Source organism: Rhopalosiphum maidis, chromosome 1 (genome assembly GCF_003676215.2).
Source record: "Rhopalosiphum maidis isolate BTI-1 chromosome 1, ASM367621v3, whole genome shotgun sequence".
Classification (NCBI taxonomy): domain Eukaryota; kingdom Metazoa; phylum Arthropoda; class Insecta; order Hemiptera; family Aphididae; genus Rhopalosiphum; species Rhopalosiphum maidis.
In genome coordinates this window covers 9235487-9256957 of record NC_040877.1, presented here as the reverse complement: position 1 = coordinate 9256957, position 21471 = coordinate 9235487, and the positions used below count along the sequence as shown (strand labels likewise).

The following is a 21471-nucleotide window of genomic DNA, read 5'->3' as shown; positions in this document are numbered from 1 at the left end:
TAGTTATTACCGTTGTCACACATAACGATGTGTAAGGGGGCGGTAATGACAAGATGTAATCTAAAATTTAACCGATGTAAAACTAAGTTTAAAGTTCTTAAACTATATTTGGTTCTGTTAAGTTTTAACTCTAATCAAGTTTTTAGTGTCAGTAACAAATCAACTGGATTTTTTAAATTATCGAATTTTTACAACAATTCAAATACGTGCATATATTTTATGCATAATCATAATAGTGATTAATGAGGAAATATAAATTAGATTTAATCAACTACCAAAACGAATTAAAAAAATAAAGATAAAATATTTAAATGCTTATTATTCTACCAAACTTGTCTTTTTCGTCGGTATTTATTTGACATTAAATTGATGTGACGTGCGCATTGATATTATTAATATTTTAATAGTTTAATAGTACGTGCTAAAAAAATAAATCGTACAAAAATCCAATAATAAAAGCAAACATTATTTTGTTTGAATTTATTAAAACACGAATTGGCGGTAACAATTATTATTCAATTTAAACAATATAATTATAATATACCAATATTATTTGTATTCAAGTTTTATATATTTCATAAGAATACAGTATATTATACTATATATCAACTAATAAATCACTAAGCATACATAGAATAATTATATTTTTATTAATACCGGTCATAAGTATTATCGGTTTTGTTAGTTTTAAGTTTTCATTTAAAGCTTTTGATATCGATTTTAGTCGAATATGATAGCTGCGAGCAGTGCGGTAATTTTTCAGACACGAAAGTTCGTATTTGTTGGCTAAGTGGGTGTTATAAATTAGACGATTAATTGAATTGTTTTAGAAGTCGTTTAGTAGACGTTAATCTGTTTTTATTGGCAAAAGTATAAGATACATATAAACACATCATTAAAACTCTTCGGTTCTTTTGTTATAACCGTAAAAAATTCTGTAATTAATTCCTATTTAAAAAGCATTTTATATAATATATTTACCACTACAAACGATTTGATGCTATGAAAAATGAAACTTGTGATTATATATAAAAATTAATGAATAATATGTTATCAGTGTAGAAGTTATAGTTTTGGGTACACGATACACGCAAAATAAATAATTTTATGAAGAAAATACGTATTATTTTTCATATATTATATTGTAAGCTATCGGCACAATTAGGTACCTAGCGACTGATTTCTAAAGAGATTCACATTTTAATATCATAAAATATCTTACAAATAATTTTATGTTATTTAAAGTGTTATACTTTGATAAACTGTAGATTAATTTTATAACTATGCAAATTAATAATATTTTTCTCATAAAATGTAGATGTTTTAATTTATTGATTTATTTTTGTTCAATTAGGAGCTTCGCAAATCTAGTTTAATTTCATAAGAAATAATAAGATTGTTAACGTGCCCGGAAAGTAAAAAGTTTTATTATTAACATTTCGATTTTTATATTTCCTATGTATACCAACTTTTCTGAAAAATCTCTTTCGGTAAATAGAATATTGGGAGTCAGCATTGGGTTGATTCTTTTTTCATATATAAAATAAAAATTGGCTAGGTTGACTTTAGATGCTTGGAGTTTCCAGTATTTCAATATTATACTCTCGAAAAGTTCTAAGGACATTTATAAAAAAAACGTTTTATGTAAATTCTATATTTCTCCCAGTATATGAACAATATGAACATTACTAAGTTGTCTTCATTCTTTTATTGGGAAAATTTTAATGTTTAATATTATTATTTAACAAGAAACTTGTTAAAATAAAATATTCAAAAGATTTGCTTTTAAGGATATACAAATATCTTTTGGAAAACCATATGCATTTTTTTTTATTGACTAATCAAGTATGCACTGAAATAAGAAAAATAGATTTTCTATTGATAATTTTTTTATTGAAGAACATAATATTATGTCCTATTGTATATTTTGTTAAATTTTAAGATATGTATTCTTAAAATTATTTATATACACATATAGCTTATGTCTATAAATTATTAATTGATTTTTATTTTTTTTTTTTGAAAGAATAATATATGTTGGTATATAGTTTTCAATTATTTACACATTTCAATCATATTTAATTGTATTATTTGAAACACCTCAAAATAATAATTAACACTGTTTATTTGACGTGTTTAAATTTGAAAGCTCTATTCAGTTATATTTAATTTCAGTAGTATAATAATGTTCTATTCGAATAATTTATAGTTTTAAATTGAAATGTATTCAAGCTGTCTGCTCACTAAAAAAATGAATGCAGAAAACATGTTGGGTAGTGACCTACTTTGTCGACTCAAGTGTTGGTGGTGTAGTTGTCTTAGAAATATACAATAGGTAATTAATTAAAATCCAGCGGTGCGGCGCTTTCCCATTGGATAATGCTAACACTCAAGTGTTACATAATATGTCCACCAGTGTTTTAATGTTAGGCGGGGCTAGTAAGTTGAAATCATCATAAAATATAAAATGATGAAACTGAGTATTTACTAATTAAGTATGTAAACATAAACACTAATATAGTATAGGTATAAGGAAAGAAAGTGATATATGCGGTAATGTCCTCGGAGAGTATTCCTGGCAAACATTGATAAGCTAGTATTAATTAATTAAAAAAAAATTAATTAGCTACAAAAATAGTATAAATACATATTATTTATATAATATAATATCTGTTTACATACTTTTTGTATGTCTTAGAAAAAAAGCATTAAAAATATATATAGTACAATTTTAAATATTAAGCCCCGTGAATATTATTTTTAACTTATTTAAAAATTTCTATAAAACCTGAAATAAGAATGACACTGATGATAATTGTGTAATAATAAAATTATATTATATAATTTTTACCTTATTTTTATTTTACCCAAATCCAGATTTAAAGTTACAAATATTAACTCAATACATTTAAATAATTAATTAAACTTAAGCATTTAAATTACTATTTGAAATAATTTTAACGAGTATTCTAGTTTTTATAATTAAACGAAAAAAATACCTTTTATTAACATCAATATTCACGGTAAAAAAAATTTAAAACTAATTAAAAATTAAAATGTGGGGTCTTATATAAGTGTACAAAGAATAAATAATTAAAATTACGATAAAAAAAGTTATGGGTAAAACAAAATTGGTTTTAAAGTTTGTGCACATTTTTTTACGTTCTAACATAATAAAATTGGCAAATGAGAATGGACGATCTCTCGCATGCTGGTTTATAAAAATACGCTATATAAAGGTATTATGTATATTAAATTATTAATGGCATAACTAAGGTTTATAACTCGGCTAACAATAACAATTTGTTTTTGGAAAATATTAATTATTATAAACCGTTTTAAGTCGTTAACGCAACTTGGGGTAAATAAATAATATAAATTCACAGATTTATAAAAATATAATATGTAAATAGTAAGTGTCTATAAACATTTGAATGACCAAATAATACATTTTTAACTTTATGCGATGTATTATTCTGTATACTATAAAGTACATCATATACATAATAAAACAAAACGTTCATATTATACACCATGAAGGTGCACACTTTCGACGTGATTTTTCTATGTTCATCTCAAGGATTATGTTTTCTCTTAAATGCATTTAAATCGTTAACACTTACAATCCATAGCTATAACTCATTAACAATTTATTGATACTAAGAGACATTTTTTTTTTAATATTTTAGACTTGATTAAACCGTGAGTTGCCATTACAACGGGAATATTGTTACCAGTAAATTTTATTTACAATTCAGTGACAAGGTATATTATTAACTATAACTTTTCAACTTAATCTAATCGTCAAATTATAAATCACAACCTAGAGAGAATGTTGTGAATTTATTTTTCTTTCTTTGAGTAATGCGTAACATGGAAGATTTTCGTAAAACAAAACCAATCTTGTGTATTTAGCTTTACTGTTAGAGCGGATTTACTTATAACCAAACTTAAAGGAAACGATTTTATTTTGGGCATTATACCTAACTTTCTTGATATATTAATTTTAAAGTGCGTTATAATATTATGTAAGATATTACAATTTTAAAATGTTTATAATTCGCTTTAGAACTAAAATATCAATAACAGCATACAAGGTCCTTTGTCTTACCTTTAAGTTTGATAATGGGTTAATTCGCTTCAATATTATAACCAACCACACAATATAATATTGGTTTTGCTGAACGCAAATTTACTATGTCGCGCGTGGGCCAAAGAGAAAATGAATATTGCGCTTATTTCATACTCTGAAGAACAAATTGAATATCAAACGAATATCAGATAAAACAAAATAATTACGATTATAATGATTATTATTTGCATAGTATTCAACACGGTTTCGCTTGCTGTACAAAGTAACAATTAATAAATAACTTTAAATATTACAATAACAAAGTATATTTTAATCAGTGTGAATACAGAATAAAAAAAAAAACATAAAAAATAAATAATATTGATGATAGAAGAAAAATAGCGACAAACTTTTTTTCTCTCTCCCAAGTCGTTTATTTTGACTATTGTCTTTATATCTTCATTCTACGGATTCTTTAGGGATTGATGGAGTCCATCGCAAATGTATTCGCTCTGCCGCCTATCTATTAAGGGTCCTTTGTCCTTCACATGACTACATCCGTATCTATAAATCAGTAATAATTTGTCTAGCCTCGCTGAACAAAAACTTTCTATCAATTAATCTTTTCTTTTAAAAATTGTAACCAACTCAATTGACTGTCAATTAAATTTTAATGTCCCTTCACATCATACTTGATTCACAACCCCTGTTTTTATTCCTTTCACTAAAATTAACCGTTTTCTTAACTCCCTTTTGCAGTATTGATTGATGTGTTTAAGAAACAAAGAACCTATACCTTCAATAATTTTTTTTAAATTATTTTTTATTTAGTTAATAATTATTATTAGGTATTACTGTTGTTAATATTATCTACAATATTATGTAAGAATTTAAATATTTGTAGTCTAGGACTGTAATGATTAAATAACTATGTATACATATGTACGAATACTATTATAATTGAAATCTATGTAATCGGAGTTAAAATCAACTGATTTTGGAAGTAGAATGTGTGTGTTCGTCCGTTCAATTATAATTTTATAGCTAATTTTGTACAATTTTTATACATATTTTTTAGTATTGTACTTAATTTTAATTTCTTTTCTATTGATTTCAATCGTACAATTACGATTAATCAGAGCTATTTTAGATAATTAACTGAACCAACATTTTCGTCATCACGTTTGATTTTATATGGACGTATGATGTTTATTTAGTGTACGTAGGTATAATCGATTAATAATATAACAGCTATGTCATGGTCTGAATTATTTTATAAGTCGATTTTGACCTTAAACATTTACCTCGTTTGTTTTTATCTTTAATTTAAACTGTATTTAAAATTAAATTAGCTTACATTTTAAAAAGTAATATATGTATTATATAGTTTTAAACTATCCTTCATTATCATTAGTTAACGAATTCACTCGTTATAATTAGGACAATATAACTCCCGTTATTTTAATTAATATCCTTGTTCAATATTTTAAGTTGGAATGAACAAAAATAAAACATATATTAATAATACTTATTTTCAAAATTAGTTTTCACGGTTTGTGGAAATATTTATAAAACGAAAAAAAATAATTGTTGTTAACAAATTAGAGGTACTTACATAAAAGAGAATTGTTTACAAAAACGTTAACTTTAGTTTATGTTTGAATTAATATAGGAAAAAAATGTATTTATGTATTTTTTTTCTATATTTTACTTTTATTTGTACTTGTGATTTACCTTGGTCTTATGGGAATAATGGAGTTTTAACAAATTTACCATTGGGTATTGAATATTTATAAATACATAAGTAAGCATGTATATTGTTCAATAATTTATACGAATATGATTTGAATTTTCTTTTTAAAAACTAAAAAGGAATAAATTCTATACTATAATTTGTTCGTGCAAAACCTAGATTCATATTAATATTTCATTTTTTAAATAAACTGATTATCTAGTAATCTAATATTAGTTATTAGATAAATGTATGTATAAACAAGAGTTTTGATGTTTTAAAATTAAGTGATTATGAATTTCAAGGTTTGATGACATTTGAAACTCTTATTTTCTGAGATTAACCTGACGTAAACTTGAAATCCTTCACATGACGTAAGTTCGATATTAACAATATATATTTTGACGGGTTAATAACCTTACATATTATTTTGGGTAGTGTAAGTAGACAAAATTATTATGCTCGTATTATCATGATATTATATATTTGACAAAATTGAAATTTGAATATTTTAATTGACGCTTTTTTATGAAATAGGTTCAAAAGTTAATTTTTTTACAAATTTTTAATTGAATAATTTTGTTTGTAAACTAACTTATTCTAATGGTTATATTTTGTAGTATTTAGAGTTTTATTTTTATATACATTTTAAGTTTTTAATTTAATATTCAAAATAAACTAAAGTTTTGCTAAAGCATAAGATTGTTGTTTTAATAAAGGTAAAACTAACTAAAAGTAAAAATAATAGCAATATTTATCTCCTTCGACATTTTAAATGATCTTATTCATTAAAAATTACCGAGTATAGATTGGATATAAAACAAACACAATAATAATGTTTAAAATTATAACATCTCATTAAATTTTTAAGACGTTTGATATGCGACGCATAGTAATAACGACTGTTATGCGATAATTTTTTCTGACAGTATAATACTAATGTGTGATGTACACATGTCACAATTTAAATTAATTGTTATATATATTAAAAAACCTAATGGAAGCTTAAAAAATTAAAAAAGTTGAATGTAAAATAATCGAGGTTACTACAAATTCAAAGATATTCAAAAAGACGTTGAAAAACTTAAAAAAAAATGGTAGATATTTCTAAATAATTATAATTATACTCTTAGTTACATATGTAACTACCATTATCCATTAACTATACGAAAGAAAAAGTTACTTAATAATGTTTAATATCGTATTTCTCAAAACAATTTAATAATATTGACCTAACTTATTTACATATGTATATATTATACTACTATATAATTAGTACAAAAATAATGATTTTAATAATTGATAATATTTTACTAAATTTAAATCGTGATAATATATATATCAGTAAAAGTTAATTTAATTTAATCAACTTAAAAATATACTCAAATTATATACTCTTGCGTTTACACTAGTACTTAAATTTATCAGAACTATCATATATAATTTATTGCACATTTGTTATACGTGTAATTAAATATATACTTAAAATTGTAGGTGCATAGTAATCAAAAAAGATAGTTGATTCTACAGATAGATACTATGACGCTTTTCTTACGCAATTTAATAGTATGCTGTAAGTGTATATACTAAAACTAAACCATAGATGAGCATTTATTTTATTCGCAGAAAATGAGTTAAAACGGTAATGACTTTACGTTTAGACTGGACTACACGATAGCATTTTATCCATTATTGAGAAGAACACAACCGTAGTCTTTTCCATTTGTTTCCACATGATTGTTTAAAATGTTTTGTATCTAAATGAACAAATACAATTATCTTCTCATTTTCACGGTTTCGTTATTAAAAATGTTTATTTTGTATTTTTGTTATACATTATAATATAATATTATTCGTAACGTTTGTGAATTTGTGGAAATTATGTTTTTTGCAAAAGTATGTATTTATTTAAGTGATTCGCTTTTGAATCCCATTACATCTTACTTATTTAAAATTCCTCTTTGGTAAATCTAGTACGAAAATGAATAAAATAAACCATAAGCTCTAGTAATGTAAGCAAAACAAATTCATTTATAAAAAAAACAAAAAAAAAATTCAACGATTTATTATTTTATTTATTCTATTCTATTTTGTATATTATGACATTTCAGCTCGCTTATAGAATATTAATGAATTAATTAATTGATTGATTTAAAAACCTAATCCATTACAAATCAATTAATAATTCAATTTTATTTTTAAATGAAAATATTTATATTGTAATATGTACGTTATAATAATTAATATGAATATATATTCGTATGGCAATAATAATAATAACTTAAATCTTCACTGGTATTGTTGGAATTTTTGAAAATCAGACTTTTAATCATATATAAATAGACTTCGTGGTTTAATGGTATATAGTTTGAAAATTATACAAATATAATTAATAATTATTTAGATTTTATTTATAATAAATTATAAATAATTATATAATATTAAAATATGAGCTATATAATTTGGCTTGAAAATATTTTAAGATCGTTAAAAATAATAAATTTAATAGTGTATAATATTTTAGTTTTAAATGGACACATATAAATGGAATAATCTCAACAAAAAAATTATGAAATATACTAGGTATTTTTATGAATGAAACAAAATAAAAATGTTCTTTGATTTAAATAGTAGATAATTTCTACTTGAAGGTGAAAGCGTTTAAATAAACCTACATATTTTACACTTTTGACGGGTAAGATAATTCAGTATAATATAATAGAGAAAATAATATTTTATATTAAAAAAAAAAATAACAATATACTATATTATTATAAGATCTATCTTCATGCATTTCGTCGCCTGTAAAAAATGTATTCATGTTAATTTGGTTGACCATGGATTTACCTCACACCTGTCATAAACTCCATTAAATTTAAACTTAATAGATATTTACCCATTTTTAAACTATTTTATTTATTTTTGTATAAATATATAACTAGTTTTAGGGTGGTAGTGAAACTATCGGATGATTTAAATGGCTATATAGTTTCTGCGGATAACGTAGACTATTTTACGAAAATCGCGTAAAAATCGACCCATAGTAGTTTATTAGTATATTAGTTTGGAATATACTATACTAAAATCTATTTTTTTTTTATTTAATATAAAGAATATATCTATTACACACATAAAAAGGAAATGAAATTATATTTGTTCATAATCTTGTTGAATATAATGAATTACATTTATGTTTTTTTAAATTCATAGTATGTTTTTAGTCACATTTTTCTGTTTTAATCATCCCTATATTTCAACGTTTTTTTCCTAAATTTTCCCTATTGTAACGTTTTATTTATTTATTATTATTATTATTTTTTTTTTTACATATTACTATAATGTATTTCTACGTTATTAAATAGTGCATGGTGTGTAGTAGAGTGTAAATATTCATATCCTATTCTTCGGTATTAAATTGTTTCAAAAGGATATGCCTGTGACGTGTACACGGACATAAAATATGATCACTTTTATATAGATAGATACACAATAATAGTACAAAAGATATGCGGTAACCCCGTGCACGCGTAGACGGATCATCCAATCCTTTGGGAAGCAACCATTAGAGGGTTGGTGCGGTTACGTTATGTCGATTAGGTGTAGGTATTACCTATGTAAAATCAGTAGGCGTGCGCGCTATTTTTTTTATCGTAGTTGTATCATATATGATATAATATAATAATGTGCAAGGCGTAACATAATGGTTTAAACGTCCGATTTACTGGAAATTATTTAGACAACATACCGATTTTATAACTAGTCCTTACGAAAAGAGATGGCTAATGATGGAAAAACAGCGGCTGTCGGCTCAGCATATATTCTCATTTTATGTTACAAAGCTACAAAATTTCTCTCGTCCTCAACTTTTAGCATGAGATTGTTATAATATGTATGCTGTTTATTCTAAACTTCGTAACAATCATTTTAATCCATTTATGGCGAGAGAACTACCTAGGTAGGTTCATACATTTTGATAATTTATCTAATCATACATTTTTTAACAGTTTATATTTTTAAAATAGAAAATAATTATATCGACACGTGACTTGATAACTTTATTATAACGTTAGAAGTCCGAAAGTTGTTTGGATCATGTAAATATTTATCATTTATACTTTATATTATTTGGTTAGAGAATTAGATTATTTTTTCCTTAAAATAAAACATGTTTTATTTTATATAATGTATTTGGTACATATACTCTTTTATACTCGTAAGTGTTCAGATTTATAAAAAAATTGTACTTTTCACCATGTATTTAAGTATACTGAATTCTATAAGCAGAAATCGAAGTAATATAAATAATATAATATATTTTTCTGGAAAGTCATAATGGCAAATGAATATTGAATGACTGAAAAGGAAATACGTGTATGTTATGTTTTTATTAAAATAGCTCAAACGTTAGTATAGGAAAATTACTTTCCTTCTTGGAAAGTGTTAAATGAAAATTACGGGTATATTTACTGTTCGAGAGGGAGATATAGTTTGTGGCTGTTTTGTTTTTAAAATATACACATATCCGAGGTTCACAAACACCGACCTCCGTTTAAATATTGCCGCTAATAAATCAGATAAACTACCTAGATAGTTCTTTCTAAAGACACCACCTTAAGGTTTCTGAATTATTTAAAAAATAAATCATACCCACAGAAAATCTTGTTTTATTTTTCTATTTTTGCAACAGATTACTCTTATCTTATCCGTTACCGTGTTTATTACATCATTATAATAAACCTACATGTCAACTATTATTTATTTTAAGTAATAATATCAAGTTTCTGATTTAAAATTTAAACATATTGTTAAAATATAAATATTAATTTCCTCGAATACTATAACGTTTTTGAAAATATTTTGAAAACATGTTTAAAAAACTAAAACTATATTTATGTCGTTGTATTTTTTTAAGCGATTATTTTATAACGAAACTACATCTTTTTAATTAGATACATATCCCAAAGCGGAATATTTTTCAGAAAATTTCAATACCTATATAAAAAAATAATTATTTATTTATAAGTATTTAAAGCTTATCTAAATTAAAACGAGCGGCACTGGCCTATCTAGAAAAATATTGATCTTCTACTTTGTTAATTTCCATTTAAAAATATTTATAACTTACAATTCGTTTGAATAAAGATTTTGTGTATTAAAATTCCCAGAAAAATATTTTGTTTGGAAGTTAAAAATGCTTGCTATTATATAAAAACTTTAAAATTAAAAAAAATAATTAGAATAATAAAACTTTAGTAAACATTCTGCTATACAGTAATAGATAAAATATGTACCTTATTATTATATCCGTATAAACTATAAATATAAGTAATTGCATAAAATTAATCTAAATGTAATTTAGTAGGTATATAAAATATAATAATATGCGTAATCGTTTTAAATCTTCGTGAACAGTACTTTTAAATTACAACAAAATAAATAAAATCAATATTCTTCGATAAAATATCGAATATTATTTAAATTTAAATTTCAAATGTCTATAAAAACGATCTAATTTATTTAATTTTTAGTATTTTTGGTAACACTTAAAAGGATTATCCGAAATTATATTTTATTTAATAACTAATTTGTATTTTTAATTGTTGAGGTTAACATGATAATTTGGAATCAATGTCAATAAAATCTTAGTAAAAATAACACATTCTTAAAGTATGTGTATAGAATATAGATAATAGATTTAAAAAAAGAATTAAACAAGTTCCGGGTTAAAAACCAAAATCAATATTTGTAGGTATGTATGTCATTGTATTAACACACACACACACACACACACACACATATATATTATACATATATGAAGGTATATAATATAATACTGTTATTCAATACTTTTAACCATATACATATTATGTATATAAATATATCTTAAAAAACTAATAACACGGACACGCTTTTTAACTTTTAAAAGATCGCCTGTGATGGAGTGGTTTGGTTTGAAAGCATGTAATGCCTGCAATGTATAGTGGAATGTTCATCGAATGTGGGCGTAGTACATAGATGGATGGGTGGATGATTATCCATGTAACTTTGCGTGTCATTCTCCAGTTAGGATTTATAAAAATTGGTGGGTATTAGGCTTACTAAGTTCCTCATAAAAAACCTTATCTATAACATCTCTGTTCCTCTTTAGGACTTTTATTAATGGCTGACCTTATAATGGGTAAAAGTAATAAAACACTTTTAGCATCCTTACTTAAGAGTGTTATAAATCTGAACAATAATAATAATTTAGATTATTTTTTCTTTATCAATAACGACTTGTGTTTAAATTTTAGTGAATCACTCGATATAAAACTTAAACTCTGTTCACTTTATAGATAACCTCCATACTAATTTTTCATAATATGCTATAATCTGTTGGAGGATTAGAGTCGGGCTGACAATAATCGATTATCATAAATCATATGATTACGGTAATAATCTAATAAAGAATTTGGTTGTATTAAATGTATGAGTGTTTAACGAGTTTGCAATTACAGAAAAAGTTCAATATCGAATATAAAATTTAATAAGTACATGGAATAGTACAAATAATTACATTTGTTCTATTTTATTAATCAGCTGTTTGATTATAGAAACTTTTATTCACTAAGGATTCGATTGTATACTTTAACTTTAATTAGATTAATTTTATAGAATAATAATAAACTTGTTCTACGACAAAACTTCAGAATAGGTTTTCGTATACTACTTATAATATGAATTTTTTGTTTCCACAGTATATAGTATTTTCAAGTTGAAGAGTAATTATTATGACTGTACATGCTTTTGAGGCTCTTCAACCAAACTTATCCATCTCTATCAGCTTCCTCCATCTACGGAGTCTTCTAGAATTCATCATCCACTCTTATGTTTTGTTTTATTCTGTACAACCATCTCTATCAGCGCCTCTCACATTGTCGTTTTCCGGATAAGTAATAATATAGTAAATTAAATATATGACATGTACCTATAATATATAAACATGTCGAAGTTTAAGAGAATACTGTCTTTTAAATTTTAATATTAGTTATAAAACTAAAAAAACAGTTTATCAGTTAATATAATAGGTCAATGCATTAGATTAAATTTAAATATTATAAAAAATGAAAAATGAATTTAAATATAGATCATATAAATATTAGTTCTAAATATGCTCTGAAGCTTTAATCTTTAAGATTAAAGATATTTACATAAAATATGTTATATGTTTTCACACGTGCAAAAATATAAAAAATCAAATTTTTCAATAATATTAAAATATTATAATTAGATACACAATTTCGTTAAAAATAAGATAAAATATAATATATAAATAAATAATTATTGAACATCTTATTACTAGAAAACGGTGTCTTAGGAAAAAAACTTAAAAAATCAAATAAAACACAAATTTTACTTATTATCTTTAAAACGCTTTGACATTTACATTAAAGAAAGAAAATGTAATTAAAAAAAAAAAAAGAAATTATTAATTTAAATTTAAAAAGAATCAAAGACTTTATTTTCAACGTTTAAGATTTTTCAAATTAATAGTAATAGAGAATGGTTCATTAGTTACAGATAATTTTTTTTTAAATTTAATACAGTATTTTTTATTTAAAATTAATATAAGTACTTATAGTTAAAGATAGGTTAAATATTTCGACTATTGCAAATATTTATTTTGATTATCCTAATATTTTTTTTTAATGCGCAGCTGTGTAATATATATTGTATTAAATATAAATGCATTAGTGATTTTTTTTTCAGATATATAAATAGATTATTCATTGTGAATTTTTATCAACGCAATAATATATAATAGGTACTTCACCGTTAACTTTTAATTTATTTTTAATTGTTTTGTAAACGTTTATGTTTGATTGTATGTTGTGTATGATAATTAATAATTGTTTAAACGTAAATAATGTAGGTAATCTATGAGATTATCAAATTTTTATAAATCAGTTGGCTATAGATTACAAGGTTTTTTTTATATGTATAGCTAACAATTGCAAAATTATGTATTTTTTTCAACTTGTGTAGGAAAATAATAAAGCAAAATTGGAAATCATTGATATTTATTTAATATGAAATATCGTTGTTTCAAGCATTTTGTCTAAGAAAAAATCAATTATAAACAAATATAAAATAATTAAGTATTGTCATTTTTCTATGTTTACTTTTTAATTCTATGATTTTTAAACTTAAGTTGGCGTTTTTTGTGTGAATCCGCATTAAAATATAATGAACAGTGCAATACAAATTATATTTGAACAAATTGATCATTTAATATTATTGCTTTAAATTAGTATAGGTACTATTCTGTTATAAATGTAATAATATTTAAAAATTAAACGTTTTTGATAATATAATACATTCTACTTAATAATAACTGAATAAATTATAATTACTCAAGATTTCTAGATGAAATTTTATAATCTACTATTTTAGAGATACTGAAATCCGATAATACATACAATGAAATTGTTTGTTTATTTATGTTTTATCATCATTTAGAGTGTTATTTAGAAATGTATGAGTGAAAAACACATACACACGCAGGTGTTGAAATCTGAAATAAATGTATATTATGTTTAATGTTATTATATAACTGAAAAATCTATCATTTTTAAGTTTTAACTGTGAAAAATATGAAAGACGAATATTTATATTTAATAATATGTAATATGTAGAGAAATGAACAAAATAAATAATGGAACTTTTTAATCGAAATTATAGTGCTCATTAGATGAACTAGTCAAATTTTAAACCATTTTATTTTATGCTTGACATATTATCGATAAGACGTTTTTAACCGTAATGTCATAATGCAATCTACCATTATATGGAATACTGTATTAAATTCATTTAAATTACATTACAATTATCGTTTACCACTGTTAAAATATATTTATACATCGGTCAATATGTATCGTTTTCAATATAACAGCTAAACATCCAGAATATTATTATAATATTATACCAATTAATAATAAAAGTATACTTTTTTTATAAGTTTTTTTAATTTGATAAATCACGCATTAAACAATTCATGGATATATATTTGAATTTTTGATTAATATATTTGATTGAAGTCTGATAATAATAAATAATTACCAATGAAGTTTAGTAAACAGAGTTTTATCGAAGCACCAACATCAGTATTTTAACTTTTAAGTAGGTATCGAAGTGAAGATTTATTATTATTTAAATAACAAACGATGTCTTATACAGCTATAAGTGAGCGTAATCACAATGTTATAGGTAATACTTAAATAACCATTCAATGATTATTTTGTGCCTGCAGTTTGTCAAAGGAAAACGATAACAATTTTCATGAACAAAATGAACCTTTCAAGTATCATTATCAGACGAAAGTCAATACTCCCATGTCAATTAGGTATTATTTATCGTGTATAAAACGAGTAGTCGATTACCTTAACGTTCGGCGGGGAAAGCATCGTAATAGGTTTTATAGGCATCAAAGAGACGAGTAACCTACGGTATAATTATTTACTATTTTTTTCTCACTAACCGACCGAATAATTGAATAATAATAATAATAATAATAATAAAATCGTTTTTCCTCTCAATGATACCGTTGATGATTGTATACGTAATAATATTACGATAGCTGCGAGAAAAACGAACGGTCGATTGCACTAAGAACGTAATATTTATCATAATGCTCGGAATACACGATGATAGTTTTTCAAGCTAGGATAATAGCAAACTAGCTATTCCCAACGCATATCCTGGCTTACTATCCTGGTTTGGAAGAAAATAGCACAAAAAAAATATATAACGCAATCCTATTAGACCAGACTGGCTTGACACGCTAGCTCACTAGAATATTCACTAGCTTGCTAGCTTAAAAACAAAGGTAGCCCTATTTACACGAAGCTAAAATTACTATTATAGCTTTCTAGATTACTAGTATTACCTCGTTATCCTATAGCTTGAAAGACTAGTCTCGTGTATTCCAGGGCACAACGCGTTCGCCGCCACAGTCTTCGGTGGCGGTTTTACGTGGTATAACACCCCTTTAGACACCCGTAACCCGGTTACCGACGGGGTTACCGATGACGAGAATGCGCACTCACCTATGGAAGCGTCGTAAATGTGCAGTGACTCGGATGTCATGAACTGACACACCAGCGACGTCTTGCCGACGCCCGTGGCTCCCAACATGGCTATGCGGAACGGCTGTGTGATGCCCGGGCAACTGGCGCAACTGGACTCCCTGGAAGACGCCAACGACGTGCCGGCACTGGTTCTCGCCGAGCCCGGGTAGGAGCCACCGCCGCCAACGCCTGCAGCTCCATAGCCCACGCCGATTACCGTGTAGTTGGAAGTCGTCAAGTGTTCGGTGCTGAAAGAGCAGACACTGTTATTTTTATATCGTCGTGGTGGAGGAGAAGGAGGGCGAAGACATTAAGTTTTCGACGAAAACGACCGGGTGACTATATTGTTTTTATAATAGGTACCTTAATATTATTATTGTAAATTTGGAATGTGAAATCAAATATGTTTAGATAATGTTTTTTTAACTTCTGTTTTTTTTTTAAACAACGATTATGATAAATAGCAGTAAAAAATATGACGTGTTGTAATCAAGTGTAAATAAAGTGTTTTCAATAACGCGCATACATTTACGGAGAAAACGACTGCTGGGCATAATAATTTAAGAGACTCAGTTGTTTAATAATGATATTATTGTGTGACAGAAATAACTATAACCATTCGTCAAAAATGTGAAATCACATTGTCAATTTAATAAAAATGAGTGGTCAGTCATTTTAAAAATATATGTATAGTATTTTTCGTTCAATTTCGATATACTTTATTTAGTTAGTGACTTTTGTGGGCGAATAAAGTCTAGATAGTAATGCGTGTCCAAATGTAGCCTGTGGTAGTGTCATATCCGAATTTAATACATTTGGTAATGTCAGATTATCTCGCCGTAAAAGAATTTATTTTTATAATGGTTGCAATTTCGCTGAGTAATTACTTTTCACTGAAATAACTATAAAAAAAATAGTAAAAAGTAATAGTTTGATAACTTTTTAAAAAAAAAATAAACAATTTAAGTGGTTTTTGAGTATATAAACTCACTTCAGTTATTAGGTGTCGGATAAATGTAATAATTGAAAATGCGATTTTGAAACGATAAATAATTTCAGATTCTAATTTTTGAATACTCATGTGCTTTAAATATTTTATTTTCGTGTTTAATGTTAGATTAAATGTAAAATAAAAAAATATTTAAAGATTGTACAAATTCTAAATTAAAATTAAAAAATATTAAGAATATATATATATATATATATATGTAGTTTATTTATGTTAATGTGTTAATTCATATTAAACTCATTTAAAATTAAATATTATTGTGAAAACAGAAAGGTTTTTCTGTTTAATTTAGATATATCACAGTACATGTGCATGTAGCTCATTACCTTGCTTTTATCCAGCTATATATCATGTTTATATGGGAAAACATTGTACCAATACGAATTATAATTCTCTATATTATGTTTAAATAAAATATACTAAATAGTTGTATGTAGTGCTACGACACATTTATTTATTAAATGTGGCCATGTGGGACAAATTACTGAAATGTATTTTGAAAAGTTTATGTTTTGTTGTTATTTGTTAGGTATATGTATTTAAACAAACGAAAAGTTTTTTTGGAAATATGATAAATCTAAAATCAGAATATTTAGTTTTGAATAGATTAATAGGTAATTATTATGTATTTACGTTGTTCAGATTAATGGCATTACTTTTTTATATAAAAATTTGAATTTAAAATGATTGCCTTTCATTTTTTTAATTAATTTTCTAATTGGATTTTTTTTAGCTTTATAGTAATATCTGCGATATTTTTTTAAAACATGATTATTTTATAAAAAAAATATTGTATTTATTCGGTTTTTATATTAATATATTTTTTTATTTGTATAGAATTTGTTAAAAAAAAAGGGAATTGTGTATTTACGAATCGAGTGGTTTATTACAAATAAGCCACTCGATTCGTAAATTGACTTGATCAAAATCAAGCCAATCTCAGACCTGTTAAAATCGTTGAATGAACGATGAACAAATACCGATTCTTATTTTGTATTGTATCTATAAGTTTATGCAATATATTTTTATCAAAACAAAAATATTATTGAAAAAAAAAACATTTTAAAAATATTACAATATTTTAAGCTACAAAAATATTTAAATTATAACTTTTTTGGAATGAAATAACAATAAGAAAAAAATATGTAAACATAAATTTTAATATTTACTGTAAATATTTTAATGTTAATTTGGTCTATGAAGTTTATTTTTCACGGACCTAAAATTATTTGTTATTGGAAAGTATAAAGCGTTTATTGAATGTTGAAACTATACCGCATCTTTAAGTAGCAAAGAATTGTGTTCGGGTAGGAAAATACTAGTTTATAAATCACTATTTTAGAGAATCTGCATGAAAATTTACGTATCAACTAATATATTATCATTAGTATTCTGAATAATTATGTTTATTATTTACATTTTATATGATGCAGGTATTTAAAATTGTTATAATTTATCAGTTTAGCGATTAGCGATTGCTTAAATTAATTTTTAATAAATCCAGTAAAATTTCACTATTAATGGACGTAATTTACTGCATCCTTTAAAAAAGATTTCTGGTCCTGATGGTTATAATCCAGTTGTATTATTTTATGTTAAACTGTAGTTAAATATAATACATTTATAATAAGCATTCGATAAATGTTTTTGCATTTTAAATAATATATTATAAATATGTACAGTATTGTATTTATTTAATATAATATTATATGCAATTAATAAGTAATTTTAACAACTTGAAATATTAGATAATTAAATACAATTAATAACGAAATATAAAATATTGAATTAAATTTGGTCTTCGTTGGTACCAACTGCGGTAAAAATGAAAAAATTAATATTTATAACTGTCACCCAGTCACAGAGAGAATTGTAATGAATAGCTCTAAATTACACCTGTTTTAAGAGTTAAGTCGTAAAGTATACGAATGGTAATTAAATCATTTTTATTGTATTAAATTTTAAATTATTTCGTGGAAATGTGAAATAGATGAAAAAGAAAAGGCATTTGTTATTCAACACCTGCCAAAGCTATAATATATTTATGTTAAAAATACTAAAATGATAAAATTTTGCAAAAATAATATGATGGTTATGGATATTACAATTTATATGCTTAAATTAATAATAACATAAGCCTTTAAAATATAAGACAGAATAAAAATTTGAATAAAATAACCACCATGTAACATATTAAACATTGACTAAATGTAAAAGGATAGAGTGACTTCGTTTACTTAAGCATCAATGTTCTTAAACGTAAAGATTTTAAGTGTTTTTTTTAATGAAAGTTAATTTTTAAAATATTTAAACGCTTTTTATTCATTTAAAAGTCTTAAAGTTTCGCTGACTTTATTCAAATATTTTGTATACTGTTTTGTTAGTTAATTTTATATTTTGGAAAATGAATGTAACAGTTATTATAATACATTGAAATAGACAGAAACAAATTGTATCAGAAAAATATTTGTACTTAATTTATTTTTGTTTTTATTAAATAATATAATGAAAATAATATATAACGATATAGGTTCCTTAGCATTCTCATATAATATACATATTCGTGGGTACCTAATGCAAATTACAAACCAATTTAATTGAATTTTCGAATTTGTCTGAACTTTATAGATTTAACATTATTACAATTATTTTGGACAATGAGTTTAACTTCTAGTACAAAATGTGCAACTCGAATCGTGGTTAGTGATTTGGTGTGCTTTAGTGTTTTTTATTTATTATGTCGTATCTAATGACAATTTGTACCAAAAATTTCACTGGTATATCTTGATTACTTATCAAATGTTATAAGTATTTTAAAAAAGATTGTTGAAAATTTAAATTATTGAACGGCCACAATAATTATGACATGGCAATCACTTCTGTATTTTTTTATTATTAAATTCAGTCAAACAAGAGAAATATATGATTTAATTTATTTCTCAGTACAAGATACTCAACGAACGGCATTCAAATTTCAAACAAAGTTGCAGCCTTAGTAAAATACTTGGGGATACACCTAAAAGAAAAATAAACCTGAAAAACCCATATTAACAAAAAATATATAAACATCTGTTCCTCTCATTAAAACACGTTTAAAATCTACCAGATGAAATGTTCTTTGCTGTGATATATGTCAATAACAAGACTGAGCTTTTAACCAAACTTAACCTACAAAAGGAACAGTATAGGTTGCTGCAGTGGCAAATAAATTAATAATGGCAGACCGAATAAAAATAAAATCACCAAAATAACCTCTAAGTAAAGATTAAAACCAACCCTATCTCGTGATATCTTCTTGGGAGATCAGGAAGACCAACTAGACGATTGATAAATAAGATATTTTATTATGTATTTTATATAGCACTGTAAAAACTAAAAACATTAAGTTTATTGACACAATTAATCAAATAATAATAATAATAATAATAATAAAAAATTCAAACGCGTAACACCAGAATCAAAGATTTTGAATAATAGTGATTTGGCCACAATGTGGTTCGCAATCGTAGTGCAATAAAAACAGACGTCACTACATTATACAGCATCCTAATAATAATAAAATCACAATAAACATTCTGATTGGGCAATTAATATACAAAGGATAAGGACCAATGGTTTTTGTGTTATCAAATGCCTAAACAAAATTACGAGCTTTTGACTGTGCCATAAGTTATAAACAAAAGTTTTATTAGGATGTTCGTATATTTTATAATAGTTCTACCAATTAATCAAGTTTTTTTATAGTGAAATATTTTAATATATTATCATTAAATTTTTGTAATTTGTAATTCATATGCGTTGAAACTTTAACATTAAAAAAAAATCAAATTTTGTAAACATTTACCAAGCAGTTAATTATGTAAAAACGTGAACTTAATTATATAAATATAATACATGTTTAAAATTGAACATTGCTTCTTGTAATATTAAGTGATCCATTAATAATATTTAAGTGAAACTATATTATAATAAGCTTGTAAGGAATAATCGTTTGCATATCGTGCATAAATTATTCTTTAACTATTTAATAAAAACTGAATAATGTTTATAATACGTCATTGATAAAATATATTTTATAATAATTGATATTTCAAACGATAAATTAAATCTTACACTCGATTTCTACGCCTATACAATACTTATAACATTTATATTTTTAATTGGCCAGGAAAGAATGTATAATATATTATTATAAAGAATATCCATGTTTATAATTTTATACATTAAGTTGTGTTTACAACGTTATTAAAAAATGCATATTATATTTAAATCAGCAAAAAAAGCTGTTTTAATTTTATTTTAAAACTTGAATAACTAAAAAGAATATTGAGGAGAGAATCCTATGTGGATATGGATTAAGTGTGGTCGACCCCGTATAATCGGGAAAGATGGATGAAGAATAAAAAAAAGTACATAAAAGGCAAACATAATAAATTATTAAAAGTTTGAAGAAATCAAAATAAACCTGTCACATATAAGGATTAGCAGTTGAATATCTAAGATGTATTAAAATTATAAGACATTATAATTACTGTTTATACTGATCTTTGAA

General features: G+C 24.4%; 1 protein-coding gene across 1 annotated transcript in view; it reads right to left on the bottom strand.

Moving 5' to 3' along the window:
- Nucleotides 1–21471, bottom strand: part of LOC113555952 (serine/threonine-protein kinase pakA-like) — a 199210-nt gene that overhangs the window by 15463 nt on the left and 162276 nt on the right. Inside the window, exon 8 of the mRNA XM_026960600.1 lies at nucleotides 15890–16158. Coding sequence (XP_026816401.1) covers nucleotides 15890–16158 — 269 coding nt within the window. The remainder of the gene's footprint in view (nucleotides 1–15889; nucleotides 16159–21471) is intronic.